The sequence below is a fragment of the Pavona decussata genome, unplaced genomic scaffold (assembly GCF_977016875.1).
Source record: "Pavona decussata unplaced genomic scaffold, jaPavDecu1.1 SCAFFOLD_39, whole genome shotgun sequence".
NCBI classification, from domain to species: Eukaryota; Metazoa; Cnidaria; class Anthozoa; order Scleractinia; family Agariciidae; genus Pavona; species Pavona decussata.
In genome coordinates this window covers 110,814-125,000 of record NW_028145461.1, presented here as the reverse complement: position 1 = coordinate 125,000, position 14,187 = coordinate 110,814, and the positions used below count along the sequence as shown (strand labels likewise).

The 14,187-nt window shown below is 38.9% G+C and overlaps 1 protein-coding gene across 2 annotated transcripts in view; it reads left to right on the top strand.

Moving 5' to 3' along the window:
- Positions 1 to 14,021, top strand: part of LOC146483302 (E3 ubiquitin-protein ligase KCMF1-like) — a 14,029-nt gene extending 8 nt beyond the window's left edge. Inside the window, exons 1-6 of one of the 2 annotated variants that reach the window (XM_085106044.1) lie at positions 1 to 242; positions 5,632 to 5,799; positions 7,041 to 7,180; positions 8,873 to 8,980; positions 11,752 to 12,197; positions 13,354 to 14,021. The exon at positions 1 to 242 is cut by the window's left edge and continues 8 nt beyond it. In XM_085106044.1, the coding sequence (XP_084962170.1) occupies positions 227 to 242; positions 5,632 to 5,799; positions 7,041 to 7,180; positions 8,873 to 8,980; positions 11,752 to 12,197; positions 13,354 to 13,663 (1,188 nt within the window). In that variant the 5' untranslated portion in view covers positions 1 to 226 and the 3' untranslated portion in view covers positions 13,664 to 14,021. Of the gene's footprint in view, positions 243 to 5,631; positions 5,800 to 7,040; positions 7,181 to 8,872; positions 8,981 to 11,748; positions 12,198 to 13,353 lie in introns of both variants that reach the window. The other variant, XM_085106043.1, reaches the window with a different exon arrangement.
- Positions 14,022 to 14,187: the final 166 nt, after the last annotated feature.

Sequence of the window (14,187 nt, the reverse complement as noted above, 5' to 3'; positions counted from 1 at the left end):
CCAGTGAAACCGGGAGACGGCTCTTGATGCTCGATGCTTTCCAGTGGTGGAAATGCTCATTAAATTTGCTTAAATTTTGGTTGTTTTCGGGGCCGTAATCATTACTTAGAGAGAGGAAGAAAGGGCTGTCCAATGTTCTTTGCTGCTGTGGAAAAAATTTGCGTTTTCAGGCCATCCCATCAGCGCAAATTCCACTCGACAGACGGAGTATATCGGGGAAGTTGCTATGTCTCGGCATGAGGGTAAGCTAAAGAGTTTATTTTCCGTTTAACAATTGTGGCCTCCACTTCGTGATACACTCAGTCTTTGTCTTCTTGATATTATGTTAAAGCTGTAGTATCCTCAGCGTTATTACTATAGCCGTAGGTGGTAAGGTGATACGTTTGTTTTGCCTGAGTTTTGTTTTTAGTTTCGTCCTTCAAGATGGGTTACACTTCAAGTGCACAGAGAAAAGGTTGCTTCCGTAATGCTTGACTTCAATCTTTCTTTTTTGCCGAAAGTGGGCGAATTTATCGCTGTGTCCGATTTTAGACATTTTGCTGTCTGTATCGATGAAGGATCCCGAACAATTTATCGATCCCGTCTGTTTTGTTTTGGACCGTTTTGGGCGTGAGTGAGGGCATGAAGTGGATTAACCAGCTTGCATTTTCTTTGGCAGTAGTCTCTTCACGAGTTTTCATCGCTGTTGAGATCTGCACACAGCTATCAACTTCTCCCTTAAATTATACATACATTCCCCTTAAGTTGAGGATATGGCGAGTGTTAATTTATTACCAAGTTGTCTTAATTAATCAATACTGGAGTTGTATGTTTATCCTGCCCCAGGCACTACAGTTGCATAACAGTTGCATGCCTTAGTTAGATACATGTAACTTCTAGTCAGCTTGTTCTCACTTAACAGGTGTACTGTTCATGTCTACAGTGTTGTTATTTTTTCCCATTCCCTACACGGTTTTTGTACCAACTTGATGATAAAAAAATAAGGAAGTAAGTTGGCTGCTTCATTAACCAATTATTGATAATCAATTTTAATTGGGTTACGTGAACTTTGGGTGAACCTTAGCATATAAATGCAAGGTGTATTTTCATGCACAAGGTGTCCCAAACCACTGAAGGTATCTCGTTTTGGCTCAGCTAAACAGACAATTTGCATGCAATGATGCAAGCAAAACGAAGCCAGGTCTTCGTCCTTATATTCTCACTACTGTGTGCTGGACATCATCCCATGTTAAGTTGCTTCCATCTTTATGTTTTTCAGCCATATACATTTTAAATGTAAACATGATTGACAGAGTATCCTACATATACATGTAACTATGTTATCTGGTTTAATTAAAAAATACAAAATGGTGATTCTCTTATTGATACATACCATAACAAGTTTACTCCTGGTGGGACTTCTTGACTATAAAATCACAAAATGTCACAAAATAGCTGGGAAGTAATGTTCTAACTAATTTTGACAGCCTTTCAAGCTTAAAAATTCATGGTTTCCCTTTATTTCAATTCTGTTCTCTATATACATATGTTATGGTTTGATTTGTATTTTGTTTGAAAAATTTTAAACCAGTTTGATTTCACTTTCCATTTTTCCGGATTATGGTGATGAATCTAAGACAAACTTTGAACATTTAAAATTAAACTTGTTTGGGCATTTACCATGGTTGAATTTAACCAATGTATGTACATGTACAGTACAAAATTGTTACTCTTAAAATAGTATTACATGTATCATTAATTTTGACACGCCATTAAACTGTGCCATCCAAATGTTGTAAACAATTAGGGTGCAGAGTTATGATTATAGCTTCGCATTTTTTGGAACATTTTTGAACATATTTCTTGCTTCTCTTCGTTGGTATCAATGGTTTTCAAGATTTTATGGTACCAGGGTGGTTTTGAATTCAATTGTGCATTGCCAAGTATGGCTGGGTGCTAATTGAAGTTAAACTCATCACCAATAGATGAGTGTGGGGAAGGTGCCTGAAAGGACTGTGGGAGCCGCAAGTGAGTGCATCTGGTAACCATAACAACCCTGTGAGCGGCAACCACCAGGCAACTTGACACTGAATTTCTCAGTGGAAAAATTAAATACATGTACTTACATGTATCAATACTCACCTGGAGTGAGGGGAGAGATGGGAGCAAAAATGATTGTATATGAAGAGCAATGCCAGGAAAATCATGGGCGATAGGAAACACGGGTTTCGACTAAACAAATTATAATATTACATTTATCTCAAATACAGCTGAATTACTCACAATGAAATAGTCTTTAGTCTTTTCTGGTTGTTTCTCCCCATTTATTTCTTGTAGAATATCCCTGATTAACAAGTAACAACGCGCCGTTTGACTCGGAACAAATTTAGTCTGCATAACAAATTCGTCAGCATTCGTTACAGTCATGGTAACTGTGCGTCCTATTGAAATCCCAGGCGAGGCCGCTAAGCGCGCGAGTGTCAACTCATAATCCCCCCTGGGTAGGAACCAAACTCGATCAATCGTGTGAACCTCGTAAGAAGAAACTATGCCCATCTCCAAACTTTTTAGTGTTAACGCTCATGCGCTTAGTGGCCGTGCCTGGGGTTTCAATGACATGGCACGGTTACCAAGACTTTACGAATGCATGCTGGCGATAAATGAATGTTATGGCTATTCTACAAGAAATAAATGGAGAGAAACGACCAGAAAAGACAAAAGACTACTTCATTGTGAGTAATTCAACTTAATTTGAAATAAATGTGATCTTTATTTAGTCGAAACCCATGTTTCCTATAGCCCATGGTAAAATGGCCTGACCTCAACAGGAGAGCTGTAAATTTACTGAGGTCCTTTGAAAGCTCTGAGAGCACCCTGCATAATTTAGTGAATGAGACCCCTGGCCTGCATTGTCTTGAGTTTAACTTTGCCTAAACTACACTTAGCCCCATAAAAATGGTATTTGGAACATGTATAATGCATTACAGCTTTACTTTCCAGTCACACTTTAGTGTTCTAAAAAGCTTAAAAGGGAGTAAGGAAGACCTGTTTTTCAGTCAAATGTATTTCATGTACAGTACATACATGTAACTAACAACAATGCCAGAGTTGTCAAAAGTAGCTGGCTGTTGGCTAAAATCGACTGCTACTTCATTATTATGGCCAGCTGCTTTGCTGGGCTGTTGTTTGGAAGAGCAGGGTTTTCAAAATGAAAAAAAGTACCAGGATGAAATGTGAAAGTAGCCGGAGGACAATTGCAACACGTTAGCGGTGCCGAGCGGCAAAAGCCGCACGGGGGGAGGGTGCGGGAGGGGATAACCCCTCCTGCTGGGGGGTCACGGCAAATTTTTAAATTTTGCATACCCAGAGATGCATTCTGGTGCATTTTCAGAGCAAAAAAGCGTTTGTTTGGAGGCCATTGTAAGCTGAATTATAAACAAGAGTTTTCTTCAAAATATCACTCAGATAAATGCAGCAACGATTTTTATTCAGTCGATACATGGCTTGCTGAAATCCGAATTGAGTACTCACTACTTTTACTTCACTTAGACGTATTATTTATATAAAATGTTACAACGCTTTTCATACAATTGATCAATCACTTGATCAGCATTTCTATCAATAATCATCACAATAACGTTACTCAGTCAGATAAAATGCAGAATGCTGCAAAGCTTTTCATTCAGTTGATAAATTTCAATTGCTTAGACTAGTTTAGAATAGTTTCCAGTTCATGTTATGTTTCGTTGAAACAACCCAAAGACAACGCTGGATAGTATTTAATGAACATGAAGAAGATGTATATAACTACTAATTATAATAATTGGAATTAAAATCTGGGCAAAAATATCCACGTCCGTAATCAGCTACGTTATTGGCATAAATTCATACTTTGGAGACAAAAAGTACCCGGCGCAAACGCTTAAAGTAGCCGGTGAATTGCGTTGGGTGCTTTTGAAAACCCAGGAAGAGTTGACATTTTTCTGAAAAATCCACACACATTGATAAAAATTTTGTTCACAAAAACCAAGTAAAGCCATACTATCTGTAATAGACAGCAGTGTCTGTGGGAAGGTGCATTAAATACGTATATGTACATGTACATTATCCGAGAACCCAGCAACACCAGTCAGCCATTCATAAACTAGACAAATTTAACAACACTTAAAATCATATTGTTATCGTTTAACATTTAAATAACTTTACTGACATATTATTTTAAATCACTAAAGGATTTTTAACTTAGTTCGACATTCAAACACATTTTATATTATATATGCGGTATATTTAACTAATTTATGGAATATTAGCTGAATAATTAATGAATTTAGCAAACAATTTTAATGTAATTATTATGTTATAGTGTTAATCTGTTTTGTCTATCATTTTGCACATTTGATCATCACGTCATGTTAAAATACGCGTTACAAGTATTATTAAATTATTATTATTATTATTATTATTATTATTATTATTATTATTATCATTATTACATGTAAAACATTCAACTTTCCATAATGGCTGCCAAACAACAGCATAAAGTTAATTTAACAAAGAAAAGACAGATTATCAGAGTCAGATATGGCTGCAATAGTGACTGTTATAACTCTGCTGTAAATGAGCATGCATCAGGGTTTGGCATCAACCCTCTGCTTTTCTTATTTGTATTATTTTTGTGTTGCGATTGTGCATGATAAGAGATTTTGCCTACAATACTTGACCTTTCATTGCATACAGTGTAAGGCACTTGTGTGGTGATCAAATGGCGGATGCACTGCCATTAAAAAAAGGCCACCTACTTCAAAACGTATTGACAACCCTGAATACTGGAACTTATTTTGGAGGAACAAAATGGCATTATGTAAACTTCCAGTTATCAGCCCTGGGCTTTGTACATTCTCAAAATTGGTTTTGGGTGGGCTTATAGATGGCAGGGTTAGGGGTGGGAATAAACCGATATCAAGAAATGTTCTAGCCCTTAAGAGCAGACGCCTAAGGTGTCCGCTCTTGTACAGCGTGTAGGTTAGAAATGTTCCAAATGAGCTGATAATGGGCATGCATAGCGGCCAATAGAAGAGGGTGGCATTCTCTCCCCCCCCCCCCCCCCTTCCTGGTAACTTTGTGACTTTGCAGGCTACTGTTTTTTGTCTTGCAACTTCTTTTTTGTAGACTATCACAATTTAAGACAACAGCCACATTGATATGTAAGATGATACCCTCAAAATAAAAGTTCTGCTTAAAAAAATAATGTTCTATAATTTTCAGTGATTGTTGACCAGTATACATGTATATATGTACTACATTGTATTGGGTGGTGTGTTAGCTCTTGTGTCTGGTAATGACTCATTTTTCTGTTGTAAAATGTTTTCTAAAAACTTTTAAACGTAAAGAGGATAATAGCTATATTTGTAAGTTAAAAAAGGTAGGTCATGGTGGTTGTTTAGTAGAAAATAACCATTTAGTAATTGGCTGAGTGTAGCTTCATGGAAAACGTGCTATGTTTTCAACCTGCAAGCACAAATGACACAAGAAATTATTCACAGTAAGAATGCACAATGTCATGCAATGGAATCACCTGAAGGTGTTTTTTTGGAACAGCCTTTGAACTGACATAATACTGATTTTAAACTTCTTCCTTTTTCTTTACAACAGGTGTTAGTTGTGACTCATGTAGCAAAGGAAATTTCCGTGGTAAACGATTCAAATGTTTAATTTGTTATGACTATGATCTGTGTGCAACATGTTATGAGAACGGGGCTACGACAACAAGACATACTGCTGATCACCCCATGCAGTGCATTCTCACCAGAAATGACTTTGGTAAGCTAGTATTTACATATACATACACAATATTTTCAAATTTTGCTGGCAATTTTCAGTTTTTCAGAGATGCTTATGAGCGTTGTTTGAATGGCAGTGACATTTATTTCTGGAATGTGGACCTTACTGTTAGAGAGTTTAGTGGGGGGTGGGTGGGGAGTCGTAAACAAAACCCTGTGCACCCAGGGGTATATCACTGGGGTACATATTATTGATGGGGAGCTATGGATGAGGTCAAGTTGTCCAATCCAGTCCAGAACATACCCTTAAAAAGTCTCAAATTGACTCCTGTCATCACTTCAGTAATTTACCCGAGGAATAAAATAAGATTTGAAATAAGTGAAAAAAAAAACTTTTCTTTCTGGAACCCACTAAGACCTTTATAAATATGTGCAGTAGGTGGATTGTGATTAGCTTGTATTTTCTAAAGATAATAAATAATACTTATTTTGACATTACAAGGACGCATGTAAAGCCTTTTCTGGAGGAAAGGAGGAAAGTGGGTAACCATCCCCAAAATTGCAGGTTGTTTAAGGCAGTATGGGAAGGCAAATAGGCCTCTTGCCCTCAGAAGTCACATAAACTGTGAATTCTAAATTGTAAACTGGGCCAGAAGCAGTCTGGCAAACTATCCTACATAGTGTTGTGAATTATCCCTGAAAAGCCCCGAGCTGAGTGGATAATAAGATATTAATTTTGGTATTTGAACCCATGCCAGCTGTACATTGAAATAGTGATGATGCTAGAAACAGAAACAGCATATAAAAATTATTATACATACCAAAATAACGTGAAAGCAAAATCGCCAAAGGGAAAGATTTTATGGCAGTTTGAATTTTTAACTAGTTATTAGGATTTGTATGGCTGCTGTGTTGGAGAACCAGTGTGGAAGGCCAGAAATCCAACTTCATGTTATTTTGCTAAATATCTGTCAATGATGCTCAAAATCTTTTGTTAGCAAACCAAGCACATCTCAAACATTCCTTTGAATTATTTGTTTGCAAAAGTTGATTTTGAAAAGATGTTATTCGTACATTAAAAATTAGCTAATCTGGTCACATGACCTGATAGAAAGTTAGCAATATTTCTACATCAATGCAAATTTTCAAAGTCATTTTCAGATGTTAAAACATGTACACTGTAATCTCTTAATGCATGTGGCCTATACATGTATTAAAGAAAGAAAAGGTGGAGGTGAGCTTTGATTACTGATATTGTTTTTTTTTTTTTTTAATTGGTAGAACTTTATTATGGAGGTGAAGCATTTACAGCAGATCAACCTCAGGCCTTTACTTGTCCTTATTGTGGAAAAATGGGTTTTACAGAATCAGCACTTCAAGAACATGTGGCGTCAGAACACAGTGATGCTTCCATTGAAGTGGTAAGTCCTCCAGTAGCGTCAATGGTGTATTATCGACTTTCTTTAGAGAGGTTGTTAGTACATATGTAACTGACCAGAAAGTGGCTGTGGCATGCTGGCTTATGGAATGCCCCCATGCTGATAAAAGCCTGGACCCAGTTGTTCAAAGAGCGGATAACTTTATCCGCTGGATAAGTCACTATCCGGTGGAGCAAATGTACATGTACTCCAACTAACACTTTTGGCAAGTTTTCCACACAATCCCATACTTAAATTTGACATACTCTTCTACTCTACCACAAATTATTGGACAAGTTATTATCGGAAAATCTTGCATGTACATTTCATCTGCCAGATAGCGACCTATCCAGTGGATAAAATTTTCCGCTCTTTGAACAACTGGGGCCTGGTTAACTACAAAGATTGGAAAAACAAGTTCCAAGTAACTAAAGGTTTAACTGCAACATGTAGTTTACAGCCAACGTCTGCAGAAAGGCAATTCAGTCAGTTTGGGGTCTCAGAACATCTGAGCAGTTTAAGTGTACCATTCTTTGACACTGGTCATGAATTTGACAGTCAAATTCCCTGGGGTTATCACAAATTGTTTTAAAGACTTTTCAGGGAGAGCTTTCACTGTACTATTGAAGGTGATAATAAAAACTGATTCAGTCCCAGAGCTACAATGTGGGGGTGTAAACAAGGTTAAAACAGCCATGGACTTTCAGTATAGCCAGGAGGATGTTTGCATCCCATATAAAAGTGACCAAGGTGATCATCATACCTTTTAGGGGTTAACATTTGTGGTTTGGTACTCCTTAGGGTGCTAAAATCTAAATTGACTTCTGTCAGAGCTATTGTGGTACCTTTTAGGGCATATGAGAGGAAGTAAATCTTTGTGAGTGGAAGGCATTCAAAGAAGTAGTCTTTATTGCTATTAAAAATATTGTCAAAGTGTTTTAGAGTTGGTACAATGTATCTCTTAGGGGTAAAAAATGTTTTTCGGACCACGCCCACAAAACAGTGAATTCTGGTACCTTTTACGGGTCCTTTTCAAAATTTCCAACGATTACCCTGTCCGTTTTATGTGGGAGTCACCCAGGGGATGTAAACTGAACTCTTTGTGATGCTAGCAGTGGGCAGTGTACAAGCTCAGATGACTTAGTGCTTACCGGTACCCCTCAGATGATCAGTGAACTTGGCTTTTCCTCCTCATCTCAGCTGACTTTGGCATCCTACCACTTCAGTCTATAAGATTTTGTAGTCGGTTAAATGTGAGATAAGAAACCTACCTTTGAATGTTTTTAGAATATTGTTACATCATAGGTTTGATGTTAAAAAGTAGCTTTTGGTTTAGTAGACTTGAGTGTGAAACTTTTCTTGTTTCATTTGTAATACAGTCGACACTCTATAACTCAAACCCTCGCTAAACCTTGCACTACCTCAAACCAATTTTCCTTTCCTTTCAGGTCATTTTCTAGATAATTTTGCCCTCGATAACTTGAACTCCCAATAACTTGAACCTTTTTCAATTTCCCTTGAAGGTTCCAATTATCGGGAGTCGACTATACTTGATATTATTATTGTAGTATTTTTAATACAAATTGTCTTTTTCTTACAGTGCCCTATTGAAAACCAGTTTGCGTGATATAGGCCATATGTATAAAGAACTGTCTTATTATTATTGTGACACTCTTTGTTTTTAATTTAACACAGGTATGTCCAGTGTGTGCTGCCTTACCAGGTGGAGATCCTAATCACGTGACAGATGACTTCACTGCTCACTTGACGTTAGAGCACAGGGCACCTAGTAGAGATATTTTAATATCCTTTTCATTTAAATAACATTTTATAGTACACAAAAATGTTTATGTATAGGACATTTTCACTATGGCGTCATTTGACTACAACTACCAAAATCCTTCAGTTTTTTGTCTTCTCATGCTAATTAGAGCTGTTGTTCTTTGCTCTCCACTGGGATTACAAAATTTGAATAGGAAAACAAAATGAATTCTGGTAGTTGTAGTCAAATGACGCCATCATGAAAATGGCCTATTGTTATACGGACATGTTCTGACAAGGGCATGTGTTAAGAAGAGAGAGTGAGATGAGAGTATGTACAGGAAATGAGAGGGGGGGGGAGGGGAGCTTGACAAAACCATTCTAAATAAGTAAACTCAAACTAGCTTTTCTGTGCTTTTACTCAGAACACAAGCAACTAAGACATTGCCATACTATAATACAAAAACAGATTTAGAATTGTGTTTTAGGGCAAACGGCAGAAATGACCACGTGACCATGTTTATCTTGCATTTGCCGCTTGCTGTTTTCAATTCCTCAGTAAAAACTGAGTAGTTTTGCATTAAAGCGTGAAAGGCTAGAATTGTTTTTCCCTATTTTCATCTGTGTATTTATCATTTCAAGAAAACATAAACGCGCCGTTTGTCGTAAAAGCAATTCTAAATCTCTTTAATGCCTCAGTTCGGGACGTGTTTTCTAACATTTCAACCCCCATTTTAACTCTCACTACCTCATAGGGGAGGGGACAAGGGAATAAGTCAAGTAAGTCACCTCATGGGGGAAGAAGGGGGAAGTTTTATACCGTACTTTCGTCTCAGTAACACAACGATCAGACAACACAGTAAACGTAGTGAGAGAGTGTGGATGAGTCTCGTAGTGATGGCACTCAAACTGATTTTTGTGATGTTTGTTTCAAAATTGAATGATTTTCTTAGTATTTTGTTTCTTTTTGTTTATATCACCCAGTGTACTTCTTAGTTTATAGTTACTGACCGGCAGCGAAAACGTGAACACTATGATGTGATTTTGACATGTCTGAAGTCGATTGTGTATTATAAACTACCAAATGGATAGGAGATGAAACTGCAAGAAAAGTAGTAAATAGAAAACTATAATCTTTGCTTGAAAAAAGGCAAGAATAGTCTCGTGACTAATCATTCGTTAACTTTATTGATGGTTTGTATGTGACGTCATGGAGGCCATGTTGGTGGACAGGAACAATAAGATTTTCTCCTCTGGGAGTTTAATTTCCATTTTTATGCAAACTATGTGAGCAAATTTTCTTTTGTTTTGTCCACCAACATGGCGGCAGTGCAAACCACCTATTTACAGTTTACACATTTTATCTGTTTAAGCTGCTGGGAATTTAAACTTTTTGCTTTTAAAAAGGAAAGATGTTCAAAACTGCAAACGTGAGGTTGACTTCCGCGCTGTACCTTTCAAAACTGAAAAGGATCGAAATCCGCCAATCACAATCGGTACGATCGTAGACATGACCTTTTGAACCTGTTGAAGTCGTTAGTTTTTGTTTGAACTTCTGCCAGATTTTGAAACGCGCAGAACGTTTAAAACGAAAAAGCCAAAATTCCGCCGGCTTACACGTACAAGAAAAAAAATCATAAACAAATAAATAAACTATGACGAGACGAAGTTATTCTTTGCTTGAAAACTGAAAGACAAGAACGGTTTTGTGACTAACCCTTCGTTCGCTTTTCTTGTGGTTTCGTCTTTTATCTGATTGGTAGCTACACAATTGACATGGCAAAATCGCATCAAAGTGTTCATAGTTTTCACAGCTGCACAGTAAAGCAAAGCTCAAAAAAGCCATCAAATAAACCTTTTCTTGTCAGTGGTTGACCAAGGCAGCTTAAGGTAAGAATGCCCAGGCTTGGCCTAGGTTAGTGTGTACGACAGAATTTTTTTATTTGCTTGATAAAATCTACATATTGTTCTCGTATGAAAATCGAAAAAAAATTCTTATCAATTTCTCCTCCCCACGTCTGAGGCGTATATAAGCGTCAAATTTTTCACTTCCGGTTTGTACAATATCGCGTAAGACGAGGGAATGTGGATAATAGGGCTAAAACGTCAATACAGGAACGCTTAGGCTCGCGTTTTCTCTATTGCTCAGTTGTTTCATTCTGAGTATTGTATTCAATAATTCCATTTCAGTATATTTTCGTCCACACAGTTTTCTTGTGCACACGATAAACAACTGAGGAATAGAGAAATTGCAAGACTGGCGTTCTTTTATTGACGTCACAGCTCTACACTCCCCAGTCTCCTGTCTTGCGCGGTATTGTACCCATCCGGAAGTGAAATTTGACACTTTTATACGCGTCTAGCTCGAGGAAGAAAAATTGAGAATTTTTTTTTCCGATTCTCATACGAGAACAACATGAAGATTTGATGAAGCAAATAAAAACAATTCTGTCATTTAGACTTTATTGCGCCATTCAATAACATACGAACTCTGAACTTCAACCCCAGCTAACGTTTTACCGCCATCAATCATATTTACGGCGACAGCCGACTGACCACAAAAATACGGAATCTGACGAAGTGGATCGAAGTCCGCCAATCACAACGCACGAGCATGACCTTTTGACCCCCTTGGGCCAAACATTTTTGTTTTCGTAAGAGGTCCGCTGTAGTGATTGACGGCAGTGAAAAGCGTAACGGATGATTGAATTTTGAATTTCAAAGTCCGCATGTTATTAAAAGCGCAGTAAGCACTGTCATATACTTTTGTATGCCCGGATATTTGTATGTTTTTTCTTTAACTGACTTACTACGACGAGCCCGGAGCCGCTCGACATGTAAGACGTTTATTTCATCCAGCAGGTGGTGGAAGTCGGCCCAGACCTCCAAGGCCACGGGCAACCAATATGCATTTTCCTGGACCCGGCGGCAGCGGTCTTGCCTCGTCTTCATCCTCGTCTTCCACGTCTGGCCGCGAGAGCATGGATCCAATAGCAGAACTTCTATCCCAGCTGTCGGGTGTGCGGAGAGTAACGCAGCAATCCCAGCCTCCCATGCAGTCGCAGCTTCAGTTGCTCCAGCAGCAGTTACAGCTTGAGAGACAGCAGGTACAGCACACTAGGGAACGACTAGAGAGGCTACCAACACGGCAGAAGATGGCAGCTGCAGCCGCTGCAGCTAGCAGCAGTGCTCCAACTACGTCAACAGTCAGCACTCAAGAAAGCAGCAGTTCGGCGTCTTCGTCTTTTCTTCTTGCTAGGTTGGTACCTGATGGGTTTTTCAGAATTGGAAGATTTAAGTTCTTGAATTCCTCTCTTTACAGCGATTTCCAATTGAGTATTGGAAGTGATTACGCGCTTGCCTTAGCTTTCTTTGATAGGTTCTGTGATTGGTTTAAGAACTCACGCCACCTCCTTTAAGACCAAAACCAATCGTGACTTCCTCGCCCGCCTTTTCCCGCGCTTGATTGACGTCATTTACTAACTAGTGTTATTGCGTCGAGTTCTGATTGGTTCATTGCATTCTCTACGATTGTTGTGATTGGTTAGTGACTACGTTGGTTTTAGATTTTGGTTTCAATTAAAATCCTCTAAGGAGCTGAAATACATACACTGTGTATTTCGTTATTGCTTAATCCTAATAAGGTGCTTACAAATAGTCAACATCCTTTTGAGAATACTCTGTGTTCACTTGATACAGATCCCATAAATAGTTGATGTTTGATGTCAAATGACACTCGTTGGATATATCAACGTTACGTTATTGCCTATTCGCTTTATTGAAAGTGACGAAGTCAAACTGATGGAATTCTTATAGACATAAATAACTCCAGATACATGTCTTCCACAACGTACACAGGTTCAAATAAGACAAGCTTCTTCTACACAAACACCTTCGTCAAGACAACGTCCCTTGGTCCTTACTATTTGCTGTTCGTGCACGTAAGATAAGGAATCTTGCAGTGATTTTCACAGAGTCGTGTTTGCTTTCTTTCCGATTTGTCGCTAATTGTTGCCTTTCTTGCTGGTTAGAATCTTCATTGGCGTTGTTGCCTGCAGAGCAGGGCGTTATTATTTTGCTTTTTTTTTTTTTTGCGTTCTTCAGGCGAGTGGAGGTAAGCGCGAGTCACGCTTCCCTCCCTTCGCGCATGACTCGCGCTCCACACTCGCCTCGCATTTGCTTGGCCGCTCGCCTGAAAAACAGCAACAACAAAAAAAAAAAAACAGTAACAACAACGTCCTGTTCTGTAGGCTATTGGCGTTGTTTCGGAAAAGGAGCGTCCTGCACTTATCTCCAGCAACGACAAGTATCAATACAGTTTTTTTTATATTTGAGTGTTATGTGGTCCTCTGCTTTTAAACGTTTCGTAACTGAATGATGCCTCCTAATTGTTTCAATTACGATTTTGCTTTTAGGGCCAATGAACCAACTTTATCAGAAGCCGAGCAGGAGGCCCTCGAACGCGAGCGTGCAGACAGAAGCTTGTTTGTACAGGATCTTATTCTGTCCACACTCGGATCAGCAGCGTTCAGACGGAGACCTCGCCCACTCTCTTCGTCTACAGAGCCGTCGCAGGAATTTGCAAGCCTAAGCCTACAGGAGAGTACCGGAAGTCGAAGCGAAGCCGCAGACCAGGACTGTAACGTAATAGAACAGGACATAACTGTTCAAGATATGGAGTTAATATCAATAGAAACAGAAGAAGAAGAAGACAAAGATTCCTAGCGCAGGCAGGCGGGGATCGCTGCTTGGACGAATCAAATTTTACCCTCTGTGTAGGTACATGAATGGATTTTCAGTGACCTTGTAATGCCGCAGTTGAGTTGCCATCGTTTTAGACCGTTGTGAAGCCCCCGGTCCTGAGAGAGTGGCTGTGAGGTCGGACAGAAAAGTACAGCCTGTTGTCTTTTTAAGAAGAGACCAACCAACTTATAAGCGCGTTGGTCGCGCGTGTCAGTAAAGCATAGCAGCAATTTACCCTTGACGAAATGCCGCACCACAGAAGGAATAACAGTAATTGCGCGCATTTTGTAGTTGAAGAGATAAGTAGATAGGGTTGAAAATAAATTTTAATGACCGACGACTCAATGCAGCAATCTTGTATCTTTGGTCGAAAGATAGACTCCTGTGTTGTGGTCGTGATGCAACGCTTCTCCGCTCCCGCCAAAAATCCAAGAAATCCTGAAATCCAAGCAACTTCCCCTTTCCAGTGTGCCTTCTGTTTTAAATAGCGAGGCAAGCCACATTCT